Raw genomic sequence first — 16,156 nt, forward strand, 5'->3', positions numbered from 1 at the left:
GAATGTAGAGATTTTTTTAAGAGATTTTCAATATCATTTTCATATTTGAAAATGAGATTGAAAATTTCTTAAAAATATATTATTATATACAGACTATTTTTGGCCATTGAGTAGATTGCAGTTGGAAATTAAAAACGCTTTATTTTTTTGGGTAAATTAGTTTTATTTTCAAACGTCATATAACTGACACTTATATGACGGTGTTACCGGGATTTAAGTGTCATTTTTATTTTTTATTTAGCGTGTTTAAGCGGCGCATGAGTACTACTCATACTTCGCCGGAGTATAAATAGAAAACATAAAGTCACATAAAGTCACTTAAACTCCGAATGAAATACAATATTTTATTTTCAAACGATTAATCTTCTTTTGAAATGATTATTTCTTATCTTCTTGCTTCATTAAGGAATTGCCTTGATTTCACTTACCATGGTTACTATGGTTGACAACCACTATGATTTTCACATATTTATACTCCGGCGGAGTATAAATGCTTTTTTCTGCTACCGATAGCGTAAATGAATCTTATTGCTCCAGTGACACTGATGTAAGCGTAAGTGAAGTAAATAGGGCAACCTCGTTGCTAGCTCCGTAAGTAGGTTACTAAGGGCGTAAGTGTTACTTACGCTGCCAGGACAAAAAAGTAATGAAAGTAGTAGAATGTCAGAGAAATGTCAATAATTTCATTTTACAGCAATAGTTTCTTTTATAATTATTTATTAATATTAACTGTAACACTACACTCAGTAATATTTATTAAAGGATTATTATTTGAAGTTATTTCAAAATTAGTAACTGTCACATTTTCATCAACTGCATGAGCTTCCAACATTTTCTTATATAATTGAGGTAACAAACAGAAGAACTGACACGACGTTAATTTCAGCATTGAATATTCACACCATAAACTGCTAGGAGACTTGCGGGCTCCGGATCTTTCCTTAAAATAACCAAACATTTACGGTTTCATTAACATCTTGAATGTTTCGTGATGTATACCAAATTGAAAATGCGTTGTAAGTTGTAAGTTTCATTATAACGGAATTTCGATTTTTCAGGTAACAGACATGCGCAAGCAATATTGGCAGCTTCTTCTATAGCCTGTAAATGACTTGAATCACTCATTTTTCACTTTGAACAACTACTTTTTATTAGAAAACTTCACTTGTAAACAAATTTTTTTATCTTGTTGCTACGGAAATGAATACGTTCAATGAGTTCCTGATAATTTCTTAAATATTTTTTAGTTACTAGAATTATTACTTTTTAGTGTTACTGGTGTCGGTAGCAGAAAAAACGTAATACAATACACGCTGCGTAACTCCTTTCTTAAGTCTCGGAGGTTTGCCGGGCCTCGGCGTTGCCTCGGCCCGTCAAATCCACCTCGACAAAAAAGTTTCCTTACGCAGCTTGTAATGTAAATAACTATATTTATACGCCGGCGGAGTATAAGCAGTACTTATACGCCGCTCAAACACGGTGTCATAGAAATGACTCTTAAACCCCGGTAAGACCGTCATATAAGTGTCAGTTATATGACGTTTGAAAATAAATATCTATTATTTCTTAAACTCTTCTTCAACTTGTTTTATTACACCTTTTTGAAAAACACATCTTCAGATTATTTGAATTTTTACAAAATTTAAATCAACTGATAACACTGGTCGAAATTTTACAAGGTTATATCCAAGCATGATAATTAAAAACTTTTATTTATTAGTTGATTAATAATTAAGTAGATATAAATAACGATCTCAAAATAATTACGACCAAAACAGTTTTGTGTGTGTTGTTATGTTAATTGAAGAATCAGAATGATATATCGACAGACGCTATACATATTTTTCTTCCTCTTGAGCCGAACCAACAATGTGTTGGCCAAAAGTTCCTCGGTAATAATAATAGGTGCTGGACCGGCAGGAATTGCAGCAGCAACAAAACTACTAGAAAACTCAATTACTGACATTAAAATCGTGGAAGCGGAAAACAGAATCGGTGGTAGGATACACAGCGTTAAATTTGGCAACGGTTATGTGGACTTAGGGGGAGAGTATTGTGATGGTCGAGAAGGTAACATCGCTTACGAATTGGTAAAAGATTTAGACCTTTTGGAACCGTACACCGGAGAATTTTCTCAAGTGTATTTGTCTGATGGTTCTACGACAGATTCAGAATTAAAGGAAGAGTTGTTGGTTGCAGTTTATAGATCTTATGTAGAAAACATTACCAATACAGAAAACGTTACTCTAGGAGATGCCGTTCTATCCAAGTAATTCCTAATAATTAAACCATAAATTTCAAATTCAGTATAACGTAAATTTCAGATACAACAAAACTGTGCTCAGCAGGTATGAAAATAACAAACAAAAACTCAAATTAGCGACTGATGGTATAAAATTAATCGAGAATGTAATAATATTAGATGAAGGTATATTCAGCTGGCATCAACTTCCAGCGAAAGTACATTTTATCGAATGTGAAGGTGGCTTCATGACTTGGAAAACCCGAGGATATCACATTATTTTAGATATTCTAATGAAAGGTTACCCCAACCCTGACGAAAAACTTCCAATTGACGATAAAATTGTCTTGAATACAAAAGTTGAAAAAATTATTTGGAACAACGATAAAATAGAAGTAAAGTGTGCTAACAACACTTCACTGAAAGCAGATCATGTGATTTTTACGCCATCGGTGGGGGTGTTGAAAGCTGAAAAGGATGCTTTATTTGAGCCAGATTTACCTCAAAATAAAATAAATGCCCTCGAAGCTATCGGCATCAATGCAATTATGAAGATTATTATCTACTTTCCACAAAAATGGTGGAACCAAAATGACTCTGTTTTTTTCTTTCTTTGGAGTAAAGAAGATTTGCCTAACATTAAAAATGAATTTCCAGATGGGCCAAGTAAGAATGGAATTTCATGGTTGGCCTCCATTCCGATGTTGTCAAAGGTGCCACATAACCCTAATGTGTTTTCGTTATGGGCCGTGGGTGATTTAATACCTGAAATTGAAAAATCTTCAGAGGACGTGCTTCTTAGAGGGTGCAACTACCTAATCAAGAAATTTTTGGGAAAAAACTATAACATTACGAACGCTGACAGGATTATCAGGTAGGTATCTGATACTTGATATTGTTCATTATAAATGTTTTTTTTGTTTATTAGATCTCAATGGGCTATAAATTCCAATTTTTTGGGAACGTACTCACATGAAAAAGTTGAATATTTTAGAAGTGATATTTTTCCTCAAAGCATCTTGGCAGAACCGTTACTCAACAGTAAAGGGCATCCTGCTGTTTTATTTGCTGGAGAAGCTACGCATCCAACACAGTATGGAACAGTTCACGGTGCTATAAAAACCGGAATAAGGGAAGCAGAAAGAATCATACAGTTACACAATGATAAATAGATTTACCAGGCCCTCTCAGATTAATACATGATATAAAAATGTTTTCTATGGATCATAATAAAAAATAAATTCTTTTTCAAATTTTTGGTCTTGGGGCAGCTGGTCCAGAGTTGAATTTTTTGGCTCAGTGCTACAGCCACGTTTTACTTTTTAGAAAAGTAAACTTTTGTTTATTCATAAACGTTAAAAATTAACCACCCACTTTAATTCTATTCAAATATTGATTTTTTCTACTGCTTCGAAATTATATGCTCCACGTTTAAAAATTTTCTTCATCCACACATATATTTTGTTTTGTCTTCATTGACTCCAAACATAAAATAAAGCAACCCTGCAAAGTCGAGCATTATTCGACCAATTCCGTCGAGTCGAGTCCAGTGAAGTCAAGACAGAGTCCAGCCAAGTTGCGCCGGAATTATTTTGTACATAATCGCTGTCCAGTCGGTCGTGTAAATTTTAGTTAGTAAGAAATAAATGGTTGCGTTTAACCCACGCCGATTTCAATCACCGATCATCGTAATAATATACTTTCGGTGTATTAGTTCTACAAATTCAGAGAAAACAGTTTTAAAATGCAGTATCACGGTGTCTGGTTGTAAATTTTAATAAACAGTACTGTAATCAGACATTTGTCAGTTCCCTTCTTAAGGTGCCTTGGCACTCAGATCAGAAATGCACTCGAGTGTTACTAATTTGTACTATGGATACTGCAACCCTCTATACTTTATGCTTTTACCTGCATCTTTTCGCTTGCGGATTACGGATTATGTTCAGTGGGAGGGTTTGTAAGTAGATTTGAGATAAGACTTCTCAGAAATTTGTCTGTGCCGAATTTCGCATACCAAATTACTGCAATTCTTTGATTTTCAATAAATATACTTATACATACTCAAATCGGGCTAAAGGAATCTATTGAAACACACATTAACATTTTATTTAAAAATTAGGCAAATTAAAAAAATATACATATTTAGACTATATACAATTTTACTTCGCACATTTTTTTTATAAATCCGAGGATTTAATTGCTCGCAGCGGCAAATTTCTTCTTTTTCGCGAGTCTAAAATTTCAGGAAGCAGTGCTGACATATAAAATCGTTGTAACGGCACCGCCATAAAATTTTGCCAAAAAGTATCATTTCTTTTTATTATTTGCCAGTGCACATCTTTATTCGTATATATTACAAAATAGCATATATTTCGTCCAGTTATGTGCAACTGACCTTGTACTTGGAAATAATACCTGTGATTTGTTTTTAATTTTATTTTGTTAAATTTATCAATTGTGCAGTAAGAAATAATTTTTTTGCTAACAGCCTGTTTTACACTGTAGTCGCGGGCTGAATAAGGGCATTTCACTTCCATTATTCCGTCGTTCCCAATAATTCCATCTGGTGAAGAAGCCAAAAATCTTTCATTTTGATCTATAAATAAACCGCAGGGTTCAACTTTTAGAGAGCATTTTTTCTCAAACGCAGCAATAGCTTTTTCTTCGTTAATAATTCCATGTAAAATCGGAGCAGTATTTGAAGGTCTGGCATACAAAATGTTTTTCACTAAATTGGCAGTAGAAGTTGTAGATCTCATTTTGCACACTTGTCCAAAGTAGCTTGCAGTCAGACGAACTGATCTTTCCTTCATCCATAACGGATTTAGTCGTTGTCCTCGTGTATTTTCCTCTACAAAGTCTAAATCGCTTTTGTCCAGTCCTTCCAAAAATCCTTGCTTCAATAATTCCAATTCCTCGGTACTTTTGTCTTCAAATGTCTCGTAAGCATTACTTCCGTAATCATTATCCTCAGAGTGGAATGTTTTATTTTTGGTTCTTGGCCTTCTCGGAATTGTAACGATTTTTTTGTCACAATGACTTGACGTATATTTTCCAAGTTTTCCAGACTTATTGAAATATCTCTCAACAGATGAAATAAATGATTTTTTATTAAACTCTAGTGCAGCTGCATAACACCGGGTTTCATAGCTTCCTGAAAGTGAAAAATTTATGCGCTTTCCTCCAACAAATTTATTAACTATGCTGTTAAAATTTTCGGCTAAATTGTTGTCAACATCGTGAAGTAAACTACTTGCATTATTGGCAACACGAGCAAGAGCTTTATTAAATTCCTCAAAAACTCCACATTTTCTAAATTGTTCGTATAAATCGACTTCTCCTGGTTTTTGGCCGTTGCAGAAGTATTTATCTTTACAACCGTCATGATGTCCCATGACATGTTTTGGGCCATTTATTATGTCACTCCTTAAATTTTCAATTTGTGTATAAGTATGATGCTCCATTTTCATTTTTTCTATACCGAAGCGCAGAAACAATGGCAGTACGTAGTCGTAGTATACTACTTTGCAAAAAAAGACGAAGTTTCATGTCAATCTTTGCAGACTTAAATAGTTCACGCAGCTTGTTACAGTAATTTCTTAGGATATGGTTCCTGCATTCGATTTTTTCAATAAAAAAATGTGGTCCATATGGTTTACTATCACGAATCTTTTTGTAGACACTGCTGTCCCCGTCGCCAATAATTCTACCATATTTTATTCCATGTGTTGCAAGGGAACATTGGAATCCTTCTAAAATGATTTCTGACTCCATAGATGTTGCTGTACCAGACCAATTCTTAAAACATCGATGGTTTGGAGCTGATGGACGTGACTTGGTTCTGTCACATGTAAAACAGTATTTATTTTTTACGCCGACATATAAAATTTTTTTCGTACGAGCCCCTATAATACAAGCAACTCCAGACAGAGCGTTGTAATTTGACTTGTATGATCTTTTGCACCAAGCACCATCTACAATTACTGTAATAATAGGAAGTCCGTCGTCATCAGCGTCTCCAGCTTCGACAGCTAATTTTGCTTCTTCTTTTCCAGCTTCTAAAAAATTTTGTTCCGCTACTATTCTCGTAACATCCTGAATTTTCTCTTCAAATTTCTTATATGTGTGATGTGACATTTTCGGAAAATTCATGGCCCCAAATAAATCACACAATTGTGAAAAACCTATTCCAGAGGCATATGCACCTACTATAACACTCTTATTTATGTCTATTTCTTTGTCACTTTCATCATTGGTAGTGAAGTTACTAGTGAAATTGCACACACGACATTTGGTAAAAAACGTGCTTGCTAGACCTTGACGTTTTTCTCCAACAATTTCGATGTCGTAGAAGTCGCAACCAAAACCGACATGTTTCAGCGATTGTAGAGATTTCCACAAATGTTGTATATCCACCATTCGTCGCCCTTCAATTTTTATGTTTTCTTTTGGAAAAGAAATATCTTTCTCCACTTCCAATGCCGGAAATTCCTCATTACTTTCCTGAGCTAGTTCATTTTCCAAATATTCATCTTGATTGGTGATTTCGGCTGCTCTATAAAAAAACACCAAATATTAATTTGTAACAATTTACAAATAAATGTTTTTTTTGTGACGGTTTATTGAATTATTGCAGCTTTCTGCTGGTGCAGTAAAACTAAGCGCTTGAGCAGTTAAACTAACTTTAAAGTAATAGAAATGAATAATAACAGAAGCTATAATCTCTGTAAGAAGCTTTCCAGGTACTAAGGGTTGCGCCTATTGTTCATTGCTATTAGGACAAACTAATCCTCATGATAGGTCTGTTTACTAATAATACGTTTATCCGAACTACCTGCAGTTCAGTACCTGGTGATATATACTTCTTACTTTAAATTAAAAGAACCGTAATTAGAAATGATTTATATTGAACATTAAAGATATCAATGTATTGATATCAATATCAATATCAGTGTAGAACTACATTTTTTCATTAACAGATCTATGATCAAATAAATCTAAATCATTTAAGTAGGCCGGTTTATACAAAGCGAACTAATAAATATCGTCGATTAATTTAACCGAGGATTAAAATGTAGAATGTGAACCCGTAATTGGCTAAAACATGCACGTTGCCTAGCAACGGATCTTTATTAAAAGTTAATCGCGAATTAACTTTAATTCGCTTTCTATAAACCGAGTCTTAACAACTATTAATTTATTATAAGTATAAAAAGAGCTTACCTCCTTCTAGCATGGACATGTTTCATCATCTGTTTTCTGCTTTTTCTTCTGACACCAACAGTTTTTGATTTTTTACTGTGTACACCCATTATTTTTAAAATGAAACACTCTCTTTACTTGGCAAGTAAGAAATGAAAACCATTTTGCAATGAGGTTATTTATATACGATGTATCCGTACCTGCCGGTCTTATCAGCTCAATAAGCTACCCCTGCTAATCCGTTCTTGGAAGTCCCGTGTCGGAGTAGCAACTTGTCTCCGTCTTTGTCGAGAATGGTTAAAATTGTATTTATGGTTGCATAATTTACTTTTTTTAATTTATAATTTACACAAAAAATTGATGAATTGAACGGAAACGAAAATAATAGCGGGCTAGTGTAAAATATATTCTATTTAATGGTTTTTTGAAATTTTTAAAACAGTCAACATTAGCGATAATATTTCGTTTTAAGTTTTAAACGTTTTTTTCATTTTTTTAAATAACGAAAACTGTTTTTTCAAAAATATAAGAATAGCGGGGTAGTGGGTAAAAAACTGTATCGGAAACAGTTGCCATATTTTTTTCATCTATTAAAATAACAAAGTAAAAACGTTTGGAAATTTGTGGCTTTGGCGGTCTTGATGCCAAGGCACCTTAAGTTCAAGCATTTTTCCACTTTTCACTTTAATTTTCATCACCAGTTTTAAATTTCAAAGCTGTACGAGAGAGGGGAGGGGGGTGATTTCACACCGTATTCATTATCATCGTTAATAACAATACCGTAAATATTTAAGTACGTTTTCATAACATAATTTTGCAGCAAAAAGTCTGGAATTTCGTTTATCTAAACGTAGATAAACTACAAATTATTTCAATTTTCATAGTTTACTTAGAAATCAGGAAGGTTATCGGCAGATTTTTTTACGCAAAACAGTGTTATTACAAGAATTTCCTTATTTGTTAAAAAAGCACACGTGCCTTGGCTTGCATTTGTCATAATTATGAATACAACGTAGTTCTCAATGGAAAATCGTCAGCTACTTTTGAAGATTTGTAAACTATCGTCCACCTAACGAACTGACAATCTGTTCATTTTGTATCTAGTTTTAATATTATATTTACGGATTCCCCAAAAATCGTTAAGTTTTCACTAATTTGTTTCGGCGATGAGAATATGCGAGAAAAATCTTAAAATTTCATTGATTCGTCCGTTGTTTTTACGAACAATTCTGTGCCAACAATATATGAAGCTTTTTGCCTATTATATCAAAAATAGCTCATTTGGTAACTTTGTCTTTTGCATTCTCAGAAAACTGTCATTTTTATACGACTCTTAAGAAAAAATGATTTGGAAAAACAATCAAATAATAGTAAAGTCTATTGAAACCATAATTTTTGGACTAAAAATACAATGATGTGCAAATAAGGTGATTCTCTCGTTTCCATTATCTGGACTTTGAAACGTAATTCTGTTTCGCCAAAAGTACCAAACTTCTCAAGTATTCATCGCATGGCTTGTAGGTGATTTAGTATTTAATACTAAGACACTACAAGTGATGCGTTTCTTAGTAGGTAAAACGAAGAAGTTTGTGGGTAACAACCTTACACATCGAACAAAAAACCACTGCAGTTCACGCTGATATGTAAATTCAGATTAGAAAATCAGAAACAAGTTGATTCTGATTAAATTTCTGATTTATAATTTTGGAGCTATTACTACGTTTAGATAAATTTTAAAACTTTTGAGATTTGCTTGAAGAATTACCAACTGATGGTCACGAGGTAACTTGAAATTGGGTTTGGGTTTTTATTTCAGAAATTTAGATGCTTAAAATGTGTTTGCTCTTTTCTTCTATAGTAGTACTTCACATAAAAATTATTACATAACTAGTTTTTACAAGCGGCTTCGCTCGCCATATTCTATATTTTATAGTTTGGCTGGGATTATCAATTTTTAAAAATTACTAAAAAAATAATAAAGTGGCATCTAACCTCGAAAATTAAAATAGTTTTATACTGCATATACATATATATAAAAATGACAGACGAAAATAAAAATAAATATAGAAAAATTCTAAACAGCTGAAATTATCGTCAATTGGAAACTATAGTAAAAAATACATATTTTTTCTAATAAAAAGTATCCTATGTTACTTCTAGTACCTCCAAAAGTATGTGTACAAAGTTTCATGATGATCGGTTAAGTAGTTGTTGCGTGAAAACGTAACAAACAAACTCACATTCACATTTATAATATTATTAGTAGGGATAATAATTATTGTGTATCAGTATAAAACAATTATTGATATTAGAATGTAAACTTTCATTACACTTGATGTCTAATTCTTATCTGTTTATTTTGCTCAAGAGATTAGCTAGGACTAATCTTTTTCAATTTAAAGGTCATCCTTAACATAATAAAATGAAAACAACTTGTTTAAATCGTGTTTTTATATTTCATACAACGACTTTTTCTAAGGCGTACCTAAAAATGCAACTATTTTATTTGGTGTTGTTCCTTAAAGTATACAGCAGTTTTGCTGCAGCTGAAAGTCCATCAGTAATAATAGTAGGTGCAGGTGCTGCTGGAATTGCGGCAGCAACAACTCTTCTAGAAAATTCAATTACAAATGTTACTGTATTGGAAGCAAAAAACAGAATTGGTGGTAGAATACACAGTGTTGATTTTTGCGGCGGTGTAGTAGAAGTAGGAGCTCAGTACTGCCATGGTGAGAACGGAAATCTCGTATATCAACTACTAGAAAAATTAGATGTTTTGGAATCTTCCAACCTCAGCAAATTAGCATTTGCAAAGTTGTACACTTCCAATGGACACGTTGTTGCAACGGATTTAGCAGAAGATTTGGTAAACACGATTTTTAGTTACGATGAATACTTGAATGCAAGTAGTGGCGTAAGTTTGCAGCAAGCATTTTTAGAAGTGTAAGTTAAATCTTGTAATATTTTTCAAACTACAAACAGAATTGTAGCTACAATTCAGGTGTACTGAAGAAATACAGCCACGATGAACAAAAACAGAAAATCGTTAAAGATGCACTGAAGTTCGTCAAAGATGCCATTCTTATATACGAAGGTGCGTTCTCTTTGGAGAAAGTAGCATCCAGAAATCACTTCGTTGGCAGTGACGGTGACCAAAACCTAGTGTTTAAAAATCAAGGTTACCGTATCTTACTAGACGTTCTTATGAAAAGTTACCCCAATCCAAACGACAAATTACCTATAGATGATAAAATTCTCTTAAACAAAACGGTAACAAAAATCACCTGGAACAAAAGTAAGGTAGTGGTAGAAACTTCTGATAACGTTTCGCTTATAGCTGACCATGTCATTTTTACTCCTTCTATTGGAGTTTTAAAAGAACAGATGGACTCATTATTTGATCCACATTTACCAAAACAAAAAAAAGAGGCACTTGATGCTTTAGGCTTCGATGGTGTAATGAAAATTATTTTGCATTTTCCTACAAAGTGGTGGAAGGACGATGATTATGCGATTTCGTTTCTCTGGAGTAAGGAAGATTTACTTAATAGCACCAACGAGTTCCCAGATGGGCCAAGTAAGGACGGAATTTCTTGGTTAGCTAACATTCCATCTTTGGTACAAATACGACCTAACTACAACGTTTTAATCGCATGGTACGTGGGTGATTTAATACCAGAAATAGAAAAGCTTCCAGATGATATTCTTCTTAGAGGATGTAATTACTTGTTTAAAAAGTTTCTGGGAAAAGACTACAATGTCACAGATGCGGATAAGGTATTAAAGTAGGTGGTTTATTATTGGTGAATATAACCTTTGCTGAAATTCTGTGTTATTAGGTCTCAGTGGTGTACCGATCCACACGTTCGAGGAACATACTCTTTTGAAAAAGTGGGATATTCTAAAGACAATGTTTCGCATAATGCAAAATTAGCGGAACCGTTAGTTAATGAAGAAGGTAGATCAGTACTTTTGTTTGCAGGAGAAGCCACAAATCCTATACACTATTCGACCGTTCATGGTGCAGTTGAGTCTGGGAAAAGAGAGGCTGAAAGAATTATTGAACTGCTTAAGTAAAATTTTGTTTTAAAATTTTGATAGTACGGCAATAAACGTATGGATATGATATAAACGTTTTTTATTTCTACCAAAACCTGTGTTAAGGCCCGATTTGAAAATTAAATTCTGCCCTAAGAAAAAAATTACGCGAGGCTGCCTTTGGACCATGTATCCAAACGGTGTGTTAAATTTTGTTTGTTAAATTTTACTAAAGGACAATAATTTTAAGCTATAAACTTTGGTCCCCACACGAGTGTAATTAATGTAAGATCAGTTTAGTAACAGTTTTCCAATTTGAATTGTGCTAAAGTTTGAAGAGCCCATCAACATGTGTATTTTTGTTTCACTATTTGTAAATTCACGGTTCACCTTCTTAATTTTTCATAGTTCTAGCACAAATTGGTAACAATAATGAAAATTCTAATATAAAGCAAGTGACAGAGATTCACTTATTTAGGCTTAACTTATTTATTAACGATATCTAAAGCTTTATATGATTTTCCTTAAGTTATTATTCATCTTTTCTGACTTATCACTCGAAATTTTAACTAATACAGTGATATCAATAAATAAATCTAACCCTAAACACTTATCCATTTAGGGGAGACAGAACCGTCAAAATTATCATTGTCGTTGGTCATAGCATTTGCTGTTAGTCTAAATCCTGTTTCTTACTGGGGTACACGGTCCAGGGTAGGAGAGAGCAAGGGTCATGTCCTCCATTCCTGTACGTCGCTAGGGATTTTGCGATCAGGATGCTCCGCGAGGTGTGGCTATGTGAAGCTCATAAATCGCCTAATTTTACGTAGTTAGGGGTATAAAATTACAGTTATAGGCAAAATCCTAATCAGAAGGATGATATGCGATGATAAATTAGTGGCAAATTATAAGGAAGAAAAGTTACACTTTCGGCAATTCCTAGCTGGAAAAAAGATGTGGAGTACACCTAAAACTTGAAGCGACAATTTTTCATAGTTCAGGTCAGGTTTATAAAGTTGAGTTATTTTGCCATTGCCACATATTTGTTTTAACACTCTGATTTTTTTGTCTTTTTTATGAACTAGTTTGGCATTGTTTTTAATAGGTAACCTAGTGTTTTAAACACTACTTACGCAAAAGAGATTCTTTCTTATCGTACATTGTTAGAATACAGTACAACATTGCTTTCATTTTACATCAGTTGTGGCTACTTTGTAAGGTTTTGGCTGAACGAACGTTAGTACAAGCGCGGATGCCTACATAGGTAGTGGGTACTTAATTGTAGTGTTTGATATTTGGTGTGTTAGTACGTGAACTTGACAGCTGATAACGTAGACGTAAGTAAAATTAATTAGAAATCAGTATTCGTTATTGGAACAACATATAAACTGGCATTAAGTTTTCTTTAGAAATTTTAACAATACTTGTTCCTTGTAAATGTAAATCTTCAATAAGTTAAAAATGACTCTGAACTGAAATTTTATTGCCTGTCTTTTTCTAATGAGAAATACGAGATTGCAAATATCATGCACGAACCGCGGTACACATTCTGACACTTACTTGATTTGTAAACATCCGTTCATTATCAGAAGATATCTAAGCTGCACAGTCAGTTCGACAAATAAACTTTTGTAATCACAAGTTTCGTTTTCAGTCGATCATACTATGTCAAAGTGACGAAGTTGTATCATAATATTTAAAATCCCACAAAATCCCTAAAATCTTAATTGTTACACTTGCTATTTATTGTATAATTTTTTAAATTTGAAGTGTACAGAGGCCCTGGAAGCCAAATATGTGAAATAATTTAATTATTTTTTTACATGTTATTGTCATTGACACAGATTGTTATATAAATGTCACTGTCATTGAGACAAATTGAGGTTAAACTAATTAAACTATTTAGGCATTTTACATTTTTTGTTTCCAGAGCCTCCCCTTAGTACAATTTAAAAAACATGCTATAGATAATTTTCAGAATTGCTACGTATTTTCATTTATCGTGAATGTTTAGGTATTTGTTTTGTTTTAGAATTCACAGAAATGAAAAACCCATCTGTGATCATAATTGGTGCAGGAGTTGCAGGAATTGCTGCAGGAACTAAACTACTCGAAAATTCTATAGAGAACGTATTAATTCTAGAGGCCGAAGACAGAATTGGTGGCAGAATACATAGCATGGAATTTGGTGATTCGTTTGTTGAACTAGGAGCGGAATACTGTCATGGAGAAAAAAATAATATTACGTATGAACTCGCTAAAGATTTGGATGTCTTAGAACCAGGAGTTGAACCAATGGATGAACATATTTACTACTCGAACGGTTCCAAATTAGACTGTGAATTCATACAGGAATTGAGAACTCTTATTCTCGATTATCAAATTAATGAAATTGATAACAATAACACAAAAGGAAACTCTATAGGAAAATGCTTTATGCAAAGGTAAGATATTTAAAAAAAGTTTGACACTAAAGCGACTTTTTTTCAGGTATAATTCAACAGTATTGAAGAAATATGGAAGCAACGAAGAATATGAGCAGATTTTAAAAGAAGGTGTGAGATTTGCAGAAGGTTATATCCTAATGGTCGAAGGCACATTTTCTTGGGAAGATTCATCGGCAGAGAGCAGCTACATAGTTTGTGAAGGAGATCAATCTTTGGTTTGGAAAAAACCCGGCTATAAAACACTTCTAGATATTTTAATAGGATCATACCCTGACTCCAACAAAAGAAAACTTCCACACAATAAAATTCGGCTAAATACAAAAGTAGAAAAAATTTGTTGGGACCAAAAAAATAATACCGTTCGTGTCATAACATCTGACAAAATATGCCACTCGGCTGACTACGTCATTTTTACTCCTTCACTTGGCGTGTTAAAACAAAATAAAGACACATTGTTTCACCCTCCACTACCATTGTCAAAACAAGAAGCCCTCGAGGCAACAGACATGGGTGGCGTGATGAAAGTCGTAATTCGTTTTCCTGAAAAATGGTGGAAAAGCGAAGATCGAGCTTTTTCGTTTTTCTGGAGTGACGAAGATTTAAACAGGATAGATTTCACAGAAGGACCAAAGAGTAATGGCGTTTCTTGGGTCGCACAGTTTAGGGACATTTCTCAAGTTTTACACAATGCCAACGTTTGGATTGGGTGGTTTGGTGGAGATTTGATACCTGAAATTGAAAAGTTGTCTAACGATGTGTTGAAAAGAGGGTGTCAGTATGTTTTGGATAAGTTTTTAAGTAGAGATTATGATGTAGGAAATATTGATACAATTATAGCGACTAAATGGTGTACCAGTCCAAATTTTGAGGGTGCGTATTCGTACGTAAAAAATGGAAAGTATAAAGAAAATTTAACGTATCAAGAAGAATTAGGTCAGCCCTTGCGAAATGATGACGGGAAACCTATGGTGCTGTTTGCAGGGGAAGCCACAAGTTCTACTCATTATGCAACAGTGCATGGCGCTATCGAAACTGGATTTCGAGAGGCGAAAAGAATTTTGGAGTTTCAAGGACGTTCAAGTTAAATTAATTATTAAAACAGTTCATATCAAAAGAATAAATTGCACTTATATCTGTCTGATTTTTTGTTAAATGTTTAAAGCTTTTGGTGTATTGTCTTTCAATTTCGTTTCTATATTTTTACTTCCATTAGCTAACCTGACCTGACCTGACCTGACCTGACCTGGAGCATAAGCTAAGGAAGTCGGTCATGTTGTAGAAACAACTGAAATTAGAACATACTTATCAATAAAACGTCAGACGCTTTGTCAAGACTTGTTTCGTAGTGAATAATTATGAGAATTGCATTTTGATATTTTTGATCCAATAAGAACACTGAATTTTCATCACGCGATACTGAATTATTTAATAATTTTGAGGTTCTGGTTGCTTTTTGACATCGATAACACGCTTGTAGCTCAAATTAATAAGTGGAAATTTTTTGACAACTTCAAAAAATTATCAGCGCTGTCAAAGTTGACATTCAAATTTCAAAAATTAAATTGCAAGTGTTTTAGACAACATTTATTACAATTTTATTAAAAATTTACATTATTACAACTCGTCACTTAAAATGTGCAGTTATTGTAGAGCATTTTGGGCTTTTTTGAAACATAAATCATTGAATGGGTAACAGAAATTTGATATTCATTGAAAAACTTTTCTTGGACAAGTTTTGCAGTCACATTCCACATCGTTTCCACACAGTTTTCTTTGTAGTCTGTTCCATCGACTTTCTTCATGTTATATGCATAATCCATTAGGATATTGCTGATTTCTTCAGGTGTAGTACTTGCTTGCAAAATATAATTCCGTTCAGAGCAAAAGCTTTCAAATCACAGAAGAATGTGATTTTCTTGTATTCTGCGGAACTCTGCTTTCAATACTATCTCCAATATATCTCATTAAGATTTATTACTAAATTGCTTATTGATTATTTCTACCGTTGACAATACGGCGAAAAAAACAGGAAAAAAGTAAACAACATCAGTGCCATGGTAACCGCAGTCAAAACCAACTTTTTAATTTCAATTCAATTACAAAAATGTCATCATGCAATTCTCTAACCGAATTCCCCTCTTTCTCGAAAAATTAATCAAATAATTTCGAAAAGTCAACAGTCGTGCTTCCTGAGACATACAAAAAGTACTCGTGCACTACGTGCACT

The 16,156-nt window shown here is 33.5% G+C and overlaps 3 protein-coding genes across 6 annotated transcripts; all 3 read left to right on the forward strand.

Annotated features, from left to right (window-relative positions):
• The first annotated feature begins 1,757 nt into the window (after positions 1-1,757).
• LOC135144673 (spermine oxidase-like) lies at positions 1,758-3,885 on the forward strand. Its single transcript, XM_064076728.1, has 3 exons — positions 1,758-2,269; positions 2,325-3,116; positions 3,171-3,885. Exons 1-3 carry the CDS (start codon positions 1,815-1,817, stop codon positions 3,412-3,414), a joined length of 1,491 nt encoding a protein of 496 aa, XP_063932798.1. The 5' UTR covers positions 1,758-1,814; the 3' UTR covers positions 3,415-3,885.
• Positions 3,886-9,885: 6,000 nt separating this feature from the next.
• On the forward strand, positions 9,886-11,576 carry LOC135144660 (spermine oxidase-like). 2 transcript variants are annotated; one of them, XM_064076713.1, is made up of 3 exons: positions 9,886-10,387; positions 10,435-11,229; positions 11,284-11,576. In XM_064076713.1, exons 1-3 carry the CDS (start codon positions 9,936-9,938, stop codon positions 11,519-11,521), a joined length of 1,485 nt encoding a protein of 494 aa, XP_063932783.1. In that variant the 5' UTR covers positions 9,886-9,935; the 3' UTR covers positions 11,522-11,576. The 2 variants fall into 2 exon arrangements, with proteins under 2 accessions (XP_063932783.1, XP_063932784.1); XM_064076714.1 differs by having other exon boundaries at positions 9,886-10,358; positions 10,427-11,229.
• A 1,109-nt stretch (positions 11,577-12,685) lies between these two features.
• Positions 12,686-15,070, forward strand: LOC135144633 (spermine oxidase-like). 3 transcript variants are annotated; one of them, XM_064076674.1, is made up of 3 exons: positions 12,686-12,819; positions 13,515-13,926; positions 13,973-15,070. In XM_064076674.1, the coding sequence occupies exons 2-3, from the start codon at positions 13,526-13,528 to the stop codon at positions 15,012-15,014; spliced, it is 1,443 nt and encodes a 480-aa protein (XP_063932744.1). In that variant the 5' UTR covers positions 12,686-12,819; positions 13,515-13,525; the 3' UTR covers positions 15,015-15,070. The 3 variants fall into 3 exon arrangements, with proteins under 3 accessions (XP_063932744.1, XP_063932745.1, XP_063932746.1); XM_064076675.1 differs by lacking the exon at positions 12,686-12,819 and adding an exon at positions 13,107-13,166 and having other exon boundaries at positions 13,262-13,926; XM_064076676.1 differs by lacking the exon at positions 12,686-12,819 and having other exon boundaries at positions 13,247-13,926.
• The last annotated feature ends 1,086 nt before the right edge of the window (positions 15,071-16,156 follow it).

Source organism: Zophobas morio, unplaced genomic scaffold (assembly GCF_036711695.1).
Source record: "Zophobas morio isolate AGI-343-1 ecotype UQ-CSIRO unplaced genomic scaffold, CSIRO_AGI_Zmor_V1 ptg000108l, whole genome shotgun sequence".
Classification (NCBI taxonomy): Eukaryota; Metazoa; Arthropoda; class Insecta; order Coleoptera; family Tenebrionidae; genus Zophobas; species Zophobas morio.

Bases quoted from the DNA above. Each gene is read 5' to 3' on its own strand.
- LOC135144660 (XM_064076713.1), top strand. From the start codon at position 9,936: ATGCAACTATTTTATTTGGTGTTGTTCCTTAAAGTATACAGCAGTTTT. The intron at 10,388-10,434 runs GTAAGTTAAATC...ACAGAATTGTAG, and splicing joins CAGCAAGCATTTTTAGAAGT to CTACAATTCAGGTGTACTGA. The intron at 11,230-11,283 runs GTAGGTGGTTTA...CTGTGTTATTAG, and splicing joins GATGCGGATAAGGTATTAAA to GTCTCAGTGGTGTACCGATC.
- LOC135144673 (XM_064076728.1), top strand. From the start codon at position 1,815: ATGATATATCGACAGACGCTATACATATTTTTCTTCCTCTTGAGCCGA. The intron at 2,270-2,324 runs GTAATTCCTAAT...CGTAAATTTCAG, and splicing joins GGAGATGCCGTTCTATCCAA to ATACAACAAAACTGTGCTCA. The intron at 3,117-3,170 runs GTAGGTATCTGA...TTTGTTTATTAG, and splicing joins AACGCTGACAGGATTATCAG to ATCTCAATGGGCTATAAATT.
- LOC135144633 (XM_064076674.1), top strand. From the start codon at position 13,526: ATGAAAAACCCATCTGTGATCATAATTGGTGCAGGAGTTGCAGGAATT. The intron at 13,927-13,972 runs GTAAGATATTTA...ACTTTTTTTCAG, and splicing joins GGAAAATGCTTTATGCAAAG to GTATAATTCAACAGTATTGA.